Below are 17,990 nucleotides of genomic sequence, written 5' to 3' on the forward strand. Positions count from 1 at the left end.
TTTACTGTAGAATTCATTTCTCAAAGTCACCTGCTTCCCAATAGAGGGTAGCCTTTAACTTTGGAACAGCCTGGACCTAGGAACTGTGATTCTGAATTTTACTTATGGGTTCAGCAGCCACCACGTTGCTGGTCATCTGACATAATCTGAATTGCATTTCACCCCTTTTTGGAGTTAGGCTAAAAATTCCTACCATTCTCTCACTTAACATTAGGTGGTTTATGAATCTGCAGAGTTCAGAAGTTTATGAATAAGGCCTCATATGCATAGATAATTTTGAAACTGCTTTTTCAGGAAAAAAAAATAGCACAATTAAATTCATTCTTTCTTTCCCACCCTCCCCCCTTCCTTCCTTCCTTTCTTTCTAACTTATTTCTTTCTTTTTTTCCTTCTTTCATGAGGATTGAACGCAGGGGTGCTTTTCCCCACTCCTGAGGCTAGCCTCAAACTTGTAATCCTTCTCCTCAGCCTTCCGAGTCTCTGCAGTTATAGGCATGTGCCACAGTTTGACTCAATATAATTTTTAAAAGTAGAGTGTGTGTGTGTGTGTGTGCGTGCGCGCGCGCACACACACACACACACACACACACACATGCATATACCAAGGATTGAACATAGTGACACTTAACCACTGAGCCACATACCCAGCCCTTTTTATCTTTTGTTTTGAGACAGGGTCTCACTAAGTTTCTGAGGCTTTGAACTTGGAATCCTCCTGCCTCAGCTTTCCTAATTGCTGCAGTTATAAGCATGCACCACTGCACCTGGCAAGAGAAATCTTTTATTAGGTGAATGGCTTAGGTCACTAGGGTTCCTGGTGGAATAGGCCTTGAGAAATCCAATGGATAAGTAGTGTGGGGTAGTACCACAAGGGATGTAGTGATTGGTGCCTTTGGGGATGCTTGGTGTCATGTAGAACTCTGGTCTTTTGTTGAAATCAGAGAGGTTCAAAGATAGCCAAGAGGAAAATTTCCTGCTGAAATTGGGTTTTCCAAATCAGTATATAATGCATTTGCAAAGGCACTGCAAGGACTAATCACTCCCATGGCCTCATCTGACCAGCCAGCAGCAGGCTACCCATTGATCTTTGTACAAGGTATTTTTCTATAATTTATGGTGCTGATAGGAAGGCAGAGCCATCTGCTCCTCCAGGCATCAGTATTTCTAACCCCTCCCATTCCCTGCTAGGGCATTTTCACTTGGAAATCATTTCTAATTGGGAGGAGATTACATTGCAGAGTCTGGAACATGGCTTCCTGCTGTCTCCTACATCCTTTTTTCTCCCTTTGGACCTGCCCCCTGAAGCTCTTCAGCAGTTTTGATTTGAGATATGTTTTCTTTCCTAGCCTTTATTTCATTCTTAGCTACCTAGCTAACTGCCTCATCATCTATTCCAGTATGATTTTGCGTGGAAGTGAAAGCCATTTGCTGAGTTCTCAAGTGTGGTCCCAGACCAGCAGCATCAGGGACACCTAAGAATTTGTTGGAAATGTAAATTCTCAGGCCCCGCTCCAGCAGTCAGTATTTTGATATCGCCTCCAGGTGACTGTGGTGCCTGCTCTAGTTATGAACCACCACTGCCAAGTAAGGCATGGAGCACAAAAAGATTTCCAGTGACATTTGGATTGCTTCACTTTTTTCTGCCAGCATGTATTATTGATGAATCCAAAAAGGATGAGTTGTCCATTATCATTAGGATATTACTTTTTTGTAATAGAAATCAAATAATAGAAATCAAAAAATCACTTCCTGAATAAATTAACTCATCACAATTTTAGCTTTATGAGAGGAAGCTGTACACGTGGTAAAGCAGTGACCATTCACCTTTGTAACTGACCATTTCCATTTCCATGTGGGAAATTAATAGGCAATAATCAGTCAGTTAAGTTGTTATTTGGGGCTTTGAAATAAAAATGAAACTGTAAATACACAGCCCCGCACTTGCTGTAATACAGCTACCAAATCACTTTGTGCCCGTCACAGCCCCTTCATTATTGTAGAAGTACAGCTGGATCACTAGCTGCAAAATTCCTGAAACCAAATATGCCACTAGAGAATCTGTTATAATTTTCAGCATTCTCTTTTTATTTATCATTTGCATGTCTCTCAGCTCACCATAATAACCTGGAACATACGTGAAAATAGGTAGCATTGAAGGAAGGGGCAAATTTTAGGTAATAGAAATACAAGCACAATTCCTGAAATTGAGGCTGACAAAATGCTTTTGTTCATCTGCCCAATTTTTAGGAGTTTCAAGCCAAACTTTCCAGAAGAAGGAAAACCTCACATACACTTTTCTCCTCACATACCTTTCATCCTTGTAAACAGTTGGAAACTTTTGTGTGTGTTTGTGTTTGTTGATGGAGAACTTTGAGGGTCCTTATACACTTCTGCATTTGACCAAAATACATATTAACACCCAGTGAGATAGATCTATGTAACAGCAGGATAAAAGAGCAAAAAATACCCACTGAACTTTATCTACATTAAGGGTAGATAAAATGGTAGCTACAAAGCTGTCTTAGAATCCATAGGGTCCCTTCTTCCCTATTTATTGTCATGTCCTGATTAATATTTTGAGTACTTTTCTCTTTCCCCCTGCCTTTGTTAGTACAATTCTAAATTGTAAATTTTTTTTTAATGTTTTTGAGGGTTACACCAACCTCAAGATTAAAAAACCAAAATGAACTCACTCCTGAAGCTTCCCACAGTCATTTTGATTCTGTGTCCCCAACTGGCATCATGTGTTAGTACAGAGGAGGAAAAGGAAATTGTCGTGTTTTTGGCAAAAGGCTTGGGACCCTGTGTCAGGAGCAGACGGTCCTAGTGCTAACTAGATAAATCTAGCCATACAGGCTAGAGCAGATGGTGGGTTGGGAGTTGAGCAGTAGAGGCCTAATGGTGATAGCATGAGTATTTGGATGTCATTATTTTATTAGTTAGCAAACAGAACCATCCTTGTGGTCCCTCCTCAGTTTTATGTGTAATTGTGCTGTAGGTGTCAGCCCCCGAGAGTTGGCACAACAGCGAGTCAATGTGTTCTCATGTGTTTTTTGATTTACTGTCATCTCTGTAACTTCATAAGCAACACACAGGGAAAGAGAAACAAATGCAGAGTTTTGCGATTATTTTGAGTCTCTGATCCCATGCACCCTGGAAAATCAATTCTTTGTTTGTTTTCCTTGGGCTGATTTCCTAGGAAAACTTGCTCTTGACTTCCCAGTCCTGTCTGCTTACTGGAGCAAATCACCTAGAACCTGGTGAGGGCAGCTAAGCTTGGCCGTTTTTGTTTTTGTTTTTGTTTTTTTAACCATAATGCCTCTGACAATTAATATCTCCTTCAAATAGGAGACAGAATAGAAAGTCACTTTGCATGCATTAGATCTAAGTGAGAGAAAGCCCAGAGAAGCTTGTTGTTCTGTTCTGCCAGTACCCACGAAGTATCATGTTCCATCTCACATCAAGGATAAGAAACTTCATCCTGGCAGGAAATCACACAGTAGGACTTGCAGAGGGGTTCAAATGCAAACCAGTACCAGGCATGCAGGTACATTCCCCACGCTGGCTAACATCTCAGTGTCCTATCATGTGGAATGGATTTTCACAGACAAGCCGTCAGCCCCCATCCTGCTACCTTAACAGCCTGAGCCTGCTCTCTGGCCAGTGCTATGCTTTAGTCTGAGTAACTGCAAAGTGCAGACTAGTTCTTCCTGTGTACATTACATTGGTTCACAATATGGAAAAAGACAGAGCCTAGTGAGAAACAAAAGGAGCCCCAGCCATTCAGCCAGGACTGGCCTTTGTTTCTCTTTATCCCCACTTTGTGAAGTTAGGGATTAGTTCAAAGAAAAATATGAAGCAAGAGTTGGAGTTGTGGCTCAGTGGTAGAATGCTTGCCTAGCATGTGTGAGGCACTGGGTTTGATTCTTAGCACCGCACATGAATAAATGAATAAAATAAAGGTCCATCAACAGCTGTGTGTGTATATATACACATACAATTTTTTAAAAAAGAAAATACAGCACAAATTGGTGAGACCACTTCCCTCCCCGAGATCACAGAGCAGGTGTTGAGTAGGATTCCCACCCTCGAAAACTCTACCTGTTTCTGCTTTTCCTTGGAGTCACTGGGTTTGTGTTTTCATTTGTCTTGGTTTTGATCTCCTGGATAATAACAGTTTGGGAAAGTTCTCTGGTAAAGTTTTTAGTAAGTTTTCCTTAGTTGATCTTCAAGTGATGTTTCCTAAGTGTGAACTAAGACTACTCGGTAGGTGACTGTGATTGTGGGCATCCTGTAGTGTCTACTGAAGTGGTAGGAAAGACATCTTTATTGCCTCTCACGTATCCTGTTCCCTGACAGTTTGAATAATAAGGCATCCTGTATAGCATTTTTATAGATAAGGTTCAGGCTCTTGGGAAGGCCCCAAATTTTCTTTGTCTCAGAATTTTTTACAGCAAACACTCAGAGTTTCTTTTCCTCTTTTCTTTCTTTCTGTGATGCAGCTTCCGTGAATGTGCTGGTGCAGAACTGCAAGATCTACAATGATGCCAGCTGTGACATTTCTGCAGATGGCCAGCTCCTGGCAGCTTTCATTCCTAGCAGCCAGAGGGGCTTTCCTGATGAAGGCATCCTGGCAGTGTACTCTTTGGCCCCCCACAACCTGGGAGAAATGCTCTACACCAAGCGATTTGGTAAGGGATAGGAAGCCCAACCTAGTGACAGAGGGACGTTGGTGCCTTGGCATGGGAATTCCTAGGTGAGGCATGGCTTGGGTGAAAGTAATGGTCACGCACTGCCCCTACCTTCACTAGGGCACAAGCCAGAGAAAGCTTGCTTTGCAAGAATCTTGTCTAGTAGCATTAAAGAATAATAATAAGAGTCCTCTCTACCAAAGTAGCATCACAAGCATGCTCCTGTTATGGTGCTGGGAGCAAGAAAGGAGTGCTTTGGTCATGGTGTGGGGAACTGAGCACACATATAGCAAGGCAGTTTGACTTTGAAAGCACCCCCAAAGGTTGGGCATGGTGGTGTGCACCTATAATCCCAGGTTCAGGAGGCTGAGGCAGGAGGATCGTGAGTTCAAAGCTTCAGCAAATTAGCAAGGTCCTAAAGCAACCCAGTGAGACCCTGTCTCTAAATAAAATATTAAAAATGGCTGAGGATGTGGCTCACTGGTTAAGCACCCCTGGGTTTAAATCCTGATACCCAAAAAATGCCCCAACCCAAATATGCGTGCTCTTTGATCCAGAAATCCTACTTCCAAGGAATTAAAATCCTGTGCAAAGATTTACATACAAGGATGTTCACAGCAGTATTTTTTATCATACAGAAAAATGTAAGATTATTGCTTTAAGAATTCTTTTAGAGTTGCTTAAACAAATGATGATGCAATAATAGGATAGAATACAATTAGCCTTAAAAATGCTCTCAGAGGCCAGGCTCAGTGACACATGCCAATAATTGCAAGGCCAAGGCAGGGGGATTGCAAGTTCTAGGCTAGCCTCAGCAATTTAGCAAAGCCCTAAGCAACTTAGACCTTTCTCTAAATAAACAGGGCTATGGATGTGACTCAGTGATTTAATGTTCCCAGGTTAAATCCACAGTACACAGTAAACCAAAAAAAAAAGCAAACCTCTCAGAGGCTGAAACAGGAGGATTGCAAGTTTAAGGCTAGCTTCAGCAACTTAGCAAAACCCTGTCTCAAATTAAATGGCTGTGGATGTGGCTCAGTGGTAAAATGTCCCTGGGTTTAATCGCCAGTGCCAAGGTAAACAAAAAAGTGCTCTCAGAAGAATATTTAATAATAAAGTAACATTCATAATATATTAAGTGAAAAAGTAGATTTCAAAACAATATTTATAGACTGATACCAATATTTTAATGTGGTTACATGGTAACAATGGTTAACATTTATTAAGAACTTTCTATATATCAGACAGTACTCAGTACATGTGTGCCTTCTCATTTTACTATTCACTACAATCCTATGAGCAAACCATTATGAAGATTGGAAAAAAGACTAGGAGTGTATTTCCTTGAAATGGCAAGAACTCTGGGAAATGTTTCTCTGTTCTGTTGGCCCTCAGGTCCCAATGCCATTTCAGTGAGTCTGTCCCCGATGGGCCGGTACGTAATGGTGGGCTTGGCCTCCCGAAGAATCCTGCTGCACCCCTCCACAGAGCACATGGTGGCCCAGGTCTTCAGGCTGCAACAGGCCCATGGTGGCGAGACCTCCATGAGGGTGAGTGCCATTGTATGTGTCTGCATTATATACAGCTTCCCTAGGCTAGGCAGGGTAGTGAAGGACACACATGCTGTGATCTCCCAACTGGAAGTGGAACTGTCATGGTCTGAAGCAGTAAAGAAGGGCCCCGGTCTAGTCCATTCAGGACAAGCAGGCCTCACTTTGGGGAGCTCTGGACTGTTGAGAGACATGGGTTTTCTGACACCCTAGATAGTGAGCTAGTCCCCCAGAGGCCTGAGAGTATCTTCAGAGAAAGAATAAATTTAAAAGACGTTCTTACCTCAACTTGGACTTTAAGTATGGAGATCCATAAAGGACTCAATGTGATATTTATGCTTATTAAGTGAAAAAATTTTTTTGAGAACGCACACTATAAAATGTGATCATATACCCTGAAATCATAACTGTGATGGAGGGTAAGGACTGTAGTCAGTTTCTGTGCTTAATTGTACCATGAATTTCACCAGAAAAGGCCCTGCTTAGGGCCGTCCCTTGTCTAAGGTATACCTCTCTTGTATTACCATAAAAACTTTCTGAGCAAATTGTGTGGTTTAGTGGCCTTTGAACTCAGCCAAATTAATGTGCCCGGTTGAGCTTCCCATATCCCATGGGAGCTCATTTGGCTAGGATTTTGTGAAGGGGAGTCAAGCATTTGAACAGTTCTCTAATTAGATAATATTTAAGTTCTGCTTCAGTCTTTAAGAACCTGTGAATTAATTCCCTTAGTCCTTGTGTAGTTTGTGTTATTTGTAGTTTGATGCACATGTTGGTGTATTTTCTGTTTTCTTCAGTTGTGTGCTGTGTATGTTTAATCTGCCCAATTTGGTGTAGTATAAGCTCTTTAGGGGCATATCCCCCAGGATCCCTACTTAGTGCTCTGTGTATAGATGCTTGTTGAATGCCTCGAATGGGAAGGGTTTTTGGTTTGTTTTGTTTTTTTAAGAAAATTCTAGAGATAGTGGTAGCCTGGTGTGGTCCTTGCTTCTCCAGCCTCTTCTCCCTGGCTCCTTTTAATATATTCTAGCTGATTATGCTGAACTGCTTTTCAAGCTCCTTAAATTTGATAAGGCATTTTCTTTCCAGGGCACTTTAACCTTGAATGTCCTTGTCTCAGGCATCTACAACTGCCCATGAGCTCCTCCCCTTCTCAGGCACCTTCCTTTATATGAAACTAACCACTTACACCTTGTGCAACCACTGTACCTACACACGTTCTTAGGTTAATACTCATCACACCAAACTGCATTTACCAGTTTTCATTTTGGTCTGTTAACTTGGGTTTATCTCAAGAGCAGAGACCATGTCTGTTTTCTCTTTTTGAAGTCTAAGTGCCTGATAGAGAACCTGACATGGGGCTGGGGATGTGGCTCAAGCGGTAGCACGCTCACCTGGCATGCATGCGGCCCGGATTCGATCCTCAGCACCACATACAAACAAAGATGTTGTGTCCGCCGAAAACTAAAAAAAAAATATTAAAAAAAATTTAAAAAAAAAGAGAACCTGACATTTAGTAGCAACTGAATGAATGAAAAGAGAATCTCAAGGAAATCATCCTCATTAACATAGGTGGTAACTAGTAAAACCAGTGACAAGTGACACCCTATCTCTGCAAGCCTCTGAAAGGGGCAGAAACAAGGCAGTCACTGCCCTTACAGTCATACAATAGGAAAGTTCTGATTCTTGAGTTCCATATGACTCTGAAAATACTTGGCATTGGGTAAAGGAGAGAAGTTTGTCAAGATTTTTTCTTCTCTGAATATTAGGGGATGGAAGTTGAGTTTTAGTTAATTATGTCTTGGCTTATTGTTAGCAGTTGTGAAAAGTAAAAAAGCGCCTGATATCTGCCCTTCACCACCTAGAATCCTGGCCCAAAACATCTGGCTAAGGGCAACAACTATAAAGTAGAAACTAAGATGGTAGGATCTTTTGTCATATACTGGCTTGCAACTAAGGGAATGCTATTGGAGGACTCTGCTGAGGAGAGGTGGTAAACCACTCAGTCCATTGCTGTCCTGCTAAGGGGCTCATGGCAACCAGCCAGCTGTATGCCTCATGAAAAGAGCTATTTCTGAGACTTCCCAGTGAGAATATTTGATTCTCAGTAGGTACCATCTGCCACTAGGCAAGGGAGCTAAAGTAGCTAGAAAAAGTTTCTGTTTGAGAAATGTTTCTCTCATGAAAGACAGGATCAAGGCATCTCAAGAAGGCAAACCTTGTGTCTACCCAGTCTAACTAAACCCATGTCACAGAAAGGCTTTTGGTTTTCCAGGTCCTGGCTGCTCTCATGCCCAGGGTCACCGAAGCACCAACAGATGTTCCTGAATTTATTCTTTGATGATCAGGAAGACAGCAGCTTGTGTGCATATCTATGCTACACCACTGCTTAAGGCACCAGTGAACTTTTGTTTAGAACAGAGAGTGAGGATTTAATGGACTGCACAGTATCTCCCTCTGCACAGCTAAGGGTTGGTGGTGTCTGCATCCCTAATGGCAACTCTGACCTTGAGGGAATACTTGTGTGGGTAAGAGACTTGTTCTAGCGCTTCTCTTCCCAGTATTCCCTTCTCTTTGGTGTTACCTCTTGGAAGTCACTTTGGTAATGTTCAGAGAGGCAAACTTGTTGGGCCAATATCCATTCCCAGGAGAACATCCTCCAGGGTATTGATTTATTCTAATTCCCACTAAGTGAATATCTCCCTAAGAGACTATCTCTTACACAATCCCATGTGAAACTATTCCAAAATGAATTACTAATTGCAGTTAATTAACCTTGGTGCACTTATTCTAAGCATTTCTTCAGGCTTCTGGATCAGTGCTTCTCAAACTGGGGTCCTTGTTAAAATATAGATCCACCTCAGACCTCAAGTCATAAAAGAATGGGAGCAGTATTTGTATTATTAAAACAACTTTTCTAGATGATTCTGGTACACATTTAAGTCTGAGAGCTAGTTTTCTTAATATCTGCTTTCCTTTGTTTTAGTTTTTTGCCCTCAGCCTTAACAGCAAGGTAGAGATAACCAGGGTCTCAGAGTTACTTAGCTTGGGGTTTTTTGTATGTGATGCTTTAATCCTCTGCTGATTTTATTGCAGGCATAGTGTTGTGTTCTCTTTCCTACCAGATTCAGCCTTTGGATTGTCTGCACCTTGTGTCCCATCTTTTCCCAGTTATTGCTGCTCTCCAGGTTTCTCCCTCATCTGTCCATATGTGCAGGAGTCTTTTCTTTCCCATGTTTTTTCATTTTAATTTTTATCCTTATTTCTACAAGCCAGGGTCCTTTTAGTCTTCCCCTTCTCTTTACTGAGACAGACCAGCCTTATTGGCAAATAATATTGGCAAACCGGGAGAAATCAACGCAACATTTATTTTCTGTCTCCCTTCTCCCTGTCCTTTGACAACAATTCCTCTAGTCTAGATACGCTGCTTTCTGTGACTCAGAGTCTTCTGTTTGACTCCCTTTCACTTGAGCCAGTGAGGGCTTTTTGTTAATTTCTGTTTTGTTTCAAGTTAGGCTTTGGAGACTGCTGAGCTGAAGTTTTGCTGAATTCTCAAAACATTAAACTGCCTGTGTTCCTCACGGCTTTCATTTTCTAATTGGAACAGGCACAATATTGTAACAGAAAACTGCAATTAATTTTCTAAAATAGTGGCAACTTGCACATTATAATAACTTTGGTTGTAACCAAGTGAAAGCATAATAAAAATACAAAATTACTAATGAAGCCAGAAATAGTTATATACCCAACTATTCAGTTTGTATTGCAATAAGTACTATGTTACTTAGGGATGGGCCAAAAGTCATCAACAGGGGCAGGATAAGGTGGGCAGTGTAAGCACATTTTGAGCTAGAAAGCAAGAATAAGGATTAGTGCTTTCATCACAGGAATCAACAGGTAGGTACTCTTTGTTCCAGATATATATACCACCCCCTCTCCAGCAGGTGGGGATTGTGGGCATAAAAATGGTTTATTAAGAATTGGGGGGGCTGGAGATGTGGCTCAAGTGGTAGCGCGCTCACCTAGTATGCGTGAGGCACTGGGTTCGATTCTCAGAACCACATAAAAACAAAATAAAGATATTGTGTCCACCTAAAACTAAAAAATAAGTATTAAAAAAAAATTGGGGTTGTAGCTCAGTAGTAGAGCGTTTGCCTAGCATGCGTGAGGCACTGGATTGGACCCTCAGCACCACATAATAAATAAAATAAAATTATTATTAAAAAAAAAGAAACAAAAAAAATTGGAAAAGGATCCTCATTGCATAAACCCTGCAGATCCTTGAGGCACTAGGAGCTCAACTCACAGGTTCTGGTTTACTTTTCTCTCTGGTCATTTTGTTGGCCTAATTGTTGAAAACGGACACCATCATTTGACTTTGTTGGGAGAAGTTCTAGGACAAAAAGTAGTCTAATTCCCCCTTCTCCGTGGAACAGCATTGTGTTCTTAAAGGCAAAGCTTCACATATATAGGTTCAGTTTTATTGGAAACTTTGTTGCTCTGTGATAAAAATGTATTCAAGGGCTGAGTAATGCCCAAACAGATCTATAGTTGGGAGGGGGTGTTAAAGACTCCATTTCACTTCCCCTCTCCTTTCCCTTCCTTTCTCCTCCCTTGTTGCCCTTAAGAGTTCTGCTTTTCAGCAATAGACTATCATCTGGTTTACTTCCCTGGGTCCAACTCACCAGATCTTTTAGATTTCTAGACAATTATGAAATGTAGGGGTATCTCCTGCTCCTGAGCTTTTATGCTAGCATTTCATTGATGGGACCTTGAGGAGCATAAGGACTAGTGCCATGAGGCCTTCTCCCAGTTCTGGTTAACATTCTTGCCTGCCCACAATTGACTTTACTCATACTCTGAACTGGAAGCCCATATCTGTTTGTTTCCATGCAGGAATGCGGAACTCTTTTTGCCCAAAGTGTAAGCAGTAATATCTTCATCTCTCTTCAGCCCCTTCCCTGTCTGAAGGAGTATTTCCTTTTTTAATACAAGTTTTTAAAAAACTACCAAGGATTAAACCCTTGGGTGCTTTACCACTGAACTATATCCCTAGCCCTTTTTATTTTTCATTTTGAGACAGGGGTCTCGATAGGTTGCTAAGACTGTCCTCGAACTTGTGATCTTCCTGTAAACTGCTGGGATTATAGGCATGTAGCACCACACCTGGCACACCTGGCTTCTAGAAGGATTATTTCTTGAGTCCCTTTTCAATTCACTACTATCCTTGGATGGGATATCCTATCAGATACCTATTAATGAGTATTTTAGTGTCATCCTGACCATAAGGAAACATGCATTGGCTTGCTTTTAATTTTACTGTTTCATAGCCATCATCACATCACATAGCCTCATTATGCAGACTATTAAAAGTTCATTAAAATGAACCATAGAAAAGTGTTGGTATCCAGAGTACTCAAATTACCACAACTATAGATCCTGAGGCAGGATGGTTGCCTGGTGCCATCAGCCCTGACCAATGTTTATATAACTTCATATTTATAAACTCTTTTGACCTGTCCTATCTTTACTCTTCAATATCTAATCTTCACTATGACTCCTTCCCTCCCTGCCCTTGAATTTAGTTTGTGATATAATCCTAATCATCCCTAGATTTTAAGAGTTTAATTTTCAAAAGTGACCCAGAACTCTAGTTGAATCCAGAGTAGTCAGAAATCTAAAGGAACTTAGCTGCCTTTTAAAATTGTCTGGCCTTGAGGGAGGCAAATACCAAAAATAAAGATGTTTTATTTTTGCATCCTGGAAGGGTACTATTTCTTCAAGGGGAGATTGGGATAAAAGAGAGACAGTTTTGTTATCAGAAGTGATTTACTCCTTCCTAAGATTCTGTCCTCGTTAATTTTCTTAAAGCTGCCTGTCAGTTGATTAAAAGCTGCTTCCGCTGCAATTATCTTAAAGTTGACTTCTGAGATGTGGTACAAAGCATCTATCCTCAAAAAGTTCCTTTCTTCAGAACATTGTAGGGAAAGGGGGAGGGGAATGGTGTCTGGGATGCAATTTGTCAGGGAAGGGAGAGGGTAAGATACAAAATTAAAAATAACATTCCAACTGCAGTCAAAGCCATTAGTTTTAGGCAAATTTTTCCATGACAGATTCATATAGCTCTGACAATTTCTTTTTCCTGTGTCCTCTTAATAGAGTGGAGTCTATACTGCATTTTACTTGAGAAAATGTTATTTCACCCCTACCATGGATGTTAGGCCAACACTCTTGAGACCTAGGAAGTTCTGAAATAAAAGCATTTGTTTATTGAGCCATTATAGGTGGTACCCAGAAAAAGAACCAGGTCCTGGGACAAGTTTCTGCCACTACCAGCAACCAGGCTAGATAGCAGTTTGAAAAATGACCATGAGATCTAAAGCTGAGTATTGTTTTTTTTTTTTTTTTTTTTAAAGAGAGAGTGAGAGAGGAGAGAGAGAGAATTTTTTTAATATTTATTTTTTTTTTAGTTCTCGGCGAACACAACATCTTTGTTGGTATGTGGTGCTGAGGATCGAACCCGGGCCGCACGCATGCCAGACGAGCTCGCTACCGCTTGAGCCACATCCCCAGCCCCTAAAGCTGAGTATTGTTATACCAAGGCAGGCACACACACCTGTAATCCCAGTGACTCAGAAGGCTAGGCAGAAGAAGAATCACAAGTTCAAGGCCCACTTGGGGCAACTTAATGGGACCTGTCTCTGTCTCCAGATAAAAAATTAAAAGGGCTCAGGATATAGTTCAGTGGTAGAGCACCATTGGTTTCTATCCCCAATATTGAACAAAAGGGAGGGAGGGAAGAAGGAGGATCTTTATCTTTGGAATCTCTATGAGGAACAAATGAACTAAGACAAAGCTTAGAGGTCTCAACAAATCTCCTGATTTGATTGGCTAGAAATTACTTTAAGGCAGTAAATTATACATAGCAACAAAGTACAAAGAATTAAGAAAAAGAGACATTTGCTCTACCATTCTGTTGGGATAGCTTTGGTTTTACAAGTGTGATCTAAGCAGATTTGTTCCTGTTTCAAATGAATGAAAGGGGGAGAATTAAGTGATTTGTTTTCAAATAACCACTTTAAAAGCCAGACCAGACTGGAGTGTAGTTAATTGGTAGATTGCCTGCCTAGCAAGTGGGAGGCCCTGGGTTCCATCCCCAGCAACACCAAAAAACAAAAATAAGCAAAAAAAAATTTGGATTAACATTCTGCAAGTTATAAACCCCAAATAGAATATAAGGAAGGCTTGCTGAGTGTGTTGGCATGCACCTCTTAATCCCATTGACTCAGGAGGCTGAGGCAGGAGGATCACAAGTTCAAGGCCCACCTCAGCAATTTAGCAAGGTCCTGTCTGGGAATGTAGCTCAATGATAAAGTGCTCCTGGGTTCAATCACTACACAAAAAAGGAAGACTTCGAGATAATAAATAAAATTAGTTTCTGAAAAACTTTTTAGAAAATCAGGTTTTCCTGGGGATGAAGAAACTCCAACCATTTATGAAGCTAAACAAATCAACAGTTCAAAAGGAAGAAACAATGACCTTAGTGTCTCTCCCCAGCCTCCAATGGGATATGTGTATTTCTTAGCCTGTGAGTATCCATCCATTTCCACTAGAAAGGTTAGCTGTCTCTGATTTTTTTTTTTTTTAATCCCTTCTTCCAGGACAGCTGATTCTCTTCTAGGTATTCCGTCTTGAAAACTTAAAGCTTCCAATAATTCCCAGCATTACCCAAGAAACATTTTACCTCTTCACAGTTCCTAGTTCCTTTCTTACTCATAGCCCCCAGCTTTCACCTTTTCCCATGGTCCTTCCAACCTCCATTTCTAGTCACCTTCCTCCAACCAGTTTCCATTGTCTTATAAATGAGATACACCATTTGCCATAGACCTCTTTCTATCCCTGTAAGGTTTTACCTTTTCAAATGATGGGATTCATAAATGTAAATTAAACAACCACACAATGTTTTCTTCTCTGATCTAATCTGAGCAGTGCAGTTTGCTGCTTGGACTAATGGTCTGAGTTTTATTGGCATGCAGTAGAAGAGAAAGCATCTCATTGAGAGCTGAAATACATTTTTTCTCTGAGTTTTAAAGGGATAGAGAAAGATTTCCCACTAACTTCTCTTTCTTTTCCAGCCTGTCTTTGAACAAGAAACAGACCATTTTTTTTTTTTTTTAAATCTTTCTTTTTGAAATGTCTTCTTTTGCTCCTACTTCCTATTAGTTAAAGTTTAGGGATGAGAGGCAAGTGATACAAGAGATTGTGTTGGACCCCAGAAGAGGAGGGATCATTATCTTTCTTCTCTTCCTCAGAACCATAAAGATTTGGTGACCTGACTCATTCCCTATTGATGTGCTGAGACTGCACTGACTAAAAAATCTGTTCCTTCCAGCATATTGATTCTAATTTCCTTCATAGATGTTAGACAGAAATTAGAACAGTCTTCTTGGGACAGGAAGGAGGTGGCTGTCAGCATCTGTCATATACCAGGGTAAAGCTGAAGCTGAGACAGGTGAAACCAGAACTCTTCTAACATGAATCCTCAGCTGTGTTTTGTATCCAGCCCCACAGAGGGTCCCCAGGTCCTGATAATCCTCCTCTAGAGTAATAGAACTTGGTGTTGTACCTCATGGGATGTCAAATTTGTCAAGACACTTTTGTCCTTAATATCATCTGGGGAGCTTCAGGGCACCTGACTTATGTTAAGGAAACCTTTACTTAAGCTGTATTTTGGGAGCCTTTAGATGAAGGTCAGGCTAATCCTTAACACTATCTTGGATCTTCTTTCTTGTTAGTACTGATGAACTTTGAATTTACAGAGCCAGTCCCCATTGAAATCTGGGAGGAAACTCACAGTTCACTCTAGTGAAAGACTAGAGTCTGGAAAGACTAGTAGGTAAAACCATAAATGGTTCGGAGTAGCTGGGGCCACTTAACAATCTGTATCAGCAAAGGTGTTGCCAGGATAGTCTGTCATCTCCCGGGCTAATTGTGAGATCTATTTCCCCTTGGTGAGATGTATTGAGAACTGATCAACTCTGACTAGGGAAAGGATCGAAACCACGCTTCTGGGTGCTTTTCCGAATGAGCCAGATTCTTAATGCTGTAGGGCCCTTATGTTGCAGACATGTATGGAATAAAGACACCGGGTCCAGCTGGCCTCTAGAACCTAAGAATCAGTAATTGCTACCTATCCTGCACTCTCTGGGCTCCCATTCCTGCTGTGTGTTTTACCCTCATCTCCCTCTTTCCTGCCCACACTGGAGAAGAGTGAACAAGCAAGAGCTTATCAGGAATTCTGGAGGCAGCTGATCTTCACAGGACATTTTCTGGCTTACTGCCACAAAGCAGGATTTAGCCTAATACCCAAACATTGCAGGAGGTGGGCCCTTGGGAGTTGCCCTTTCAGCACTGTTTAAGGACTTTAATTGGTAGGGGGTGGGGTGAGGCATAGCCCAAGGACAACAAATCTTATGTTCCCCATGATTCCTGTAGCCTCAGAAGTTGTCAAGTGGCTAGCAAGTGGCGGGGTGGGGCTTGTAGCAATGGGGTATCTCAACCCTAAATTATTTCTTTCCAATTCCTCTGCAATCTTGTCTCCTAAGCTGGGTTCATTTCCCTTATTGACCTTTTGGGAGTTATGTCCCCAAAGCAAGTTCCTAAAATAAGAAGCAAATTGGTAGTATTTGTCTGTTACTCCCTCTGCAGCAACAGACAATAAAAGGTAACTTTGTGACATACGAAAGACTTGTTTACTTCTTTCTTGGTCTGGAAAATTTCTAGAAAAGAGGGTGTGCGTGTGTGTGTTATTTTTTGACTCCCATCAAAACACTCAGCACAACCTGTAAGCATCTGATTTACTAGCACTTTACTGTTTTGTTTTTCCCTCTTGCAAAGTCATTTTTCTAGCCCTTCTGCCCCATTCCCTATAATAAGTCGGTTTAGTTTTAGGGGAATTCTGTTGTGAGACAGGCCTCAAACCATAGCTCCCCTAGTTGAACCCTTTGAAGTCAGTAGTCATCCCTCCCTAACTCTGGGTGTATATGCATGCATGCCATTTGAGAGAGGAAAATTAAACAGATTAAGTAATCCCAGCCACAGTTTTTTGATCATGGGCACATTATCCTTTTAGTCTATTCGCCACATTGTATGTAACCTATACACTGGACAAAGATCATTATCTTCTTGATCTTTGTCCAGTGTATAGGTTACATACAATGTGGCGAACCTATACACTGGACAAAGATCATTATCTTCTGGGCAAAGAAACAATAAAGCCAACATACCCATTTCTGGATTTAAAGGTCCGTGATCTGTTGGGTGCAAATGTAAAGGAATTGTATTGCCATCTGAGTGGGTCATCAGCAATGAGGTCAGGAGGAGAGCAGTCCATGAATTTGCTCAGAGCTACTGTCAATATGTATGTACAAGGAGGAGATTATACACAGATCAAGGAGCTATACTAATTCTCAAAAATTGGTATAGAAGTTTATAAATTCTGTTGAACTCTATTTTTAAATAGTCTCCTCTGCTAGACCAAAGATTTAAGGATCCCTGCTAATTGTTACAACTAGAATTGACTCATACAGGGAAGGCATAAGATGTCCTTATGTAGCACCCACAGGGAAGTCAGTTTAAGTCTCAAGCCAAATCCAATTCCATATCTACATATATCTATATCAATGTCAGGACCATATAGCAAAGACATTTTGGAAGGGTGCCATTAGCTACCAGGCACATTTCTTAGCACCTGGAAAATTACTCATTACAGGATTGTCTGTGTGTGTGTGTGTGTGTGTGTGTGTGTGTGTGTGTTAGATACTGTGTCTTCTCTATTCTGGAGGTAGTCCTGGCCCTTTAGGTAGGTAGGTACCCAAGGCACATCTGCCCATGTTCTCAAATCTAGGACTGTTTGTCACTTGTTTTGTATAAATTATGGAGTGAATCCTTAGCTCAGTTATTACTTCTTTACTTTTCTCCCCTTTTTTGAATTTTATCAGAATTTATTAAGCTGGGCATGGTTGTACATGATGGTAATCCCAGGCATGCACCTGAGAGGCTAAGACAAGAAAATCACTTGAGCTCATGAATCAGAATTGTCTAGGAACATAGAGAAACCCTTTCTCAGAAAAAATACATGTGTGTGTATGTATATAAGACACCCTAATTCATTTTATGAATATTGCTTTCTGAATCTCTTTTTTCTTCATTGCTGGGGATTGAACCAAGGGCCTTGTGCACAAGCTCTACCATTTAGCTCCATACTCAGCCCTTTTAATTTTGAGATAGGGTCAGGGTCTTGCTGATTAGCCCGGGCTGGCCTTAAACTTGCAACTCTTGTGCTTTAGCCTCCTCAGTAACTGGAATTACAAGCATGCCCAGTTATGTCCTTTTCATAGGCCCTTTTTGACATTCCAGATGCTGGTTCCTGGTAACAGCAGCAGCAGTTAACATTTATAAGCTTGCATTGTGTTGAGTGTTTTTGTGTCCTTCTTGCTTATGCAATTTTTAAATTTGTTTATTTATTCATATATTTATTTGTAGTGCTAGGAATGGAACCCAGGCCTTATGCATGCAATAAGCCATTTTAGCACTGAGCTACACCTCAACTCCCATCATCTCTTTTAATCTCCCTAAATAGTTAAATGTAGGTGCTCTTTTTAAGCCCAGATCTAGAGAAATTATTACACAATCGCATCAGGGCTCAAGACCAAGGCATTCTAAGTGAAAGTGCATCCCTCTCCTGTCCTGC

General features: G+C 41.0%; 1 protein-coding gene across 9 annotated transcripts in view; it reads left to right on the forward strand.

Moving 5' to 3' along the window:
* The window catches only part of Ambra1 (autophagy and beclin 1 regulator 1), a 188,699-nt gene that overhangs the window by 149,992 nt on the left and 20,717 nt on the right, over positions 1 to 17,990 (forward strand). For all 9 annotated transcript variants that reach the window (XM_077798123.1, XM_026399088.2, XM_026399090.2 and 6 more), the window contains 2 exons: positions 4,503 to 4,691; positions 6,087 to 6,241. In XM_077798123.1, coding sequence (XP_077654249.1) covers positions 4,503 to 4,691; positions 6,087 to 6,241 — 344 coding nt within the window. The remainder of the gene's footprint in view (positions 1 to 4,502; positions 4,692 to 6,086; positions 6,242 to 17,990) is intronic.

The sequence above is a fragment of the Urocitellus parryii genome, chromosome 4 (assembly GCF_045843805.1).
Source record: "Urocitellus parryii isolate mUroPar1 chromosome 4, mUroPar1.hap1, whole genome shotgun sequence".
Lineage (NCBI taxonomy): Eukaryota > Metazoa > Chordata > Mammalia > Rodentia > Sciuridae > Urocitellus > Urocitellus parryii.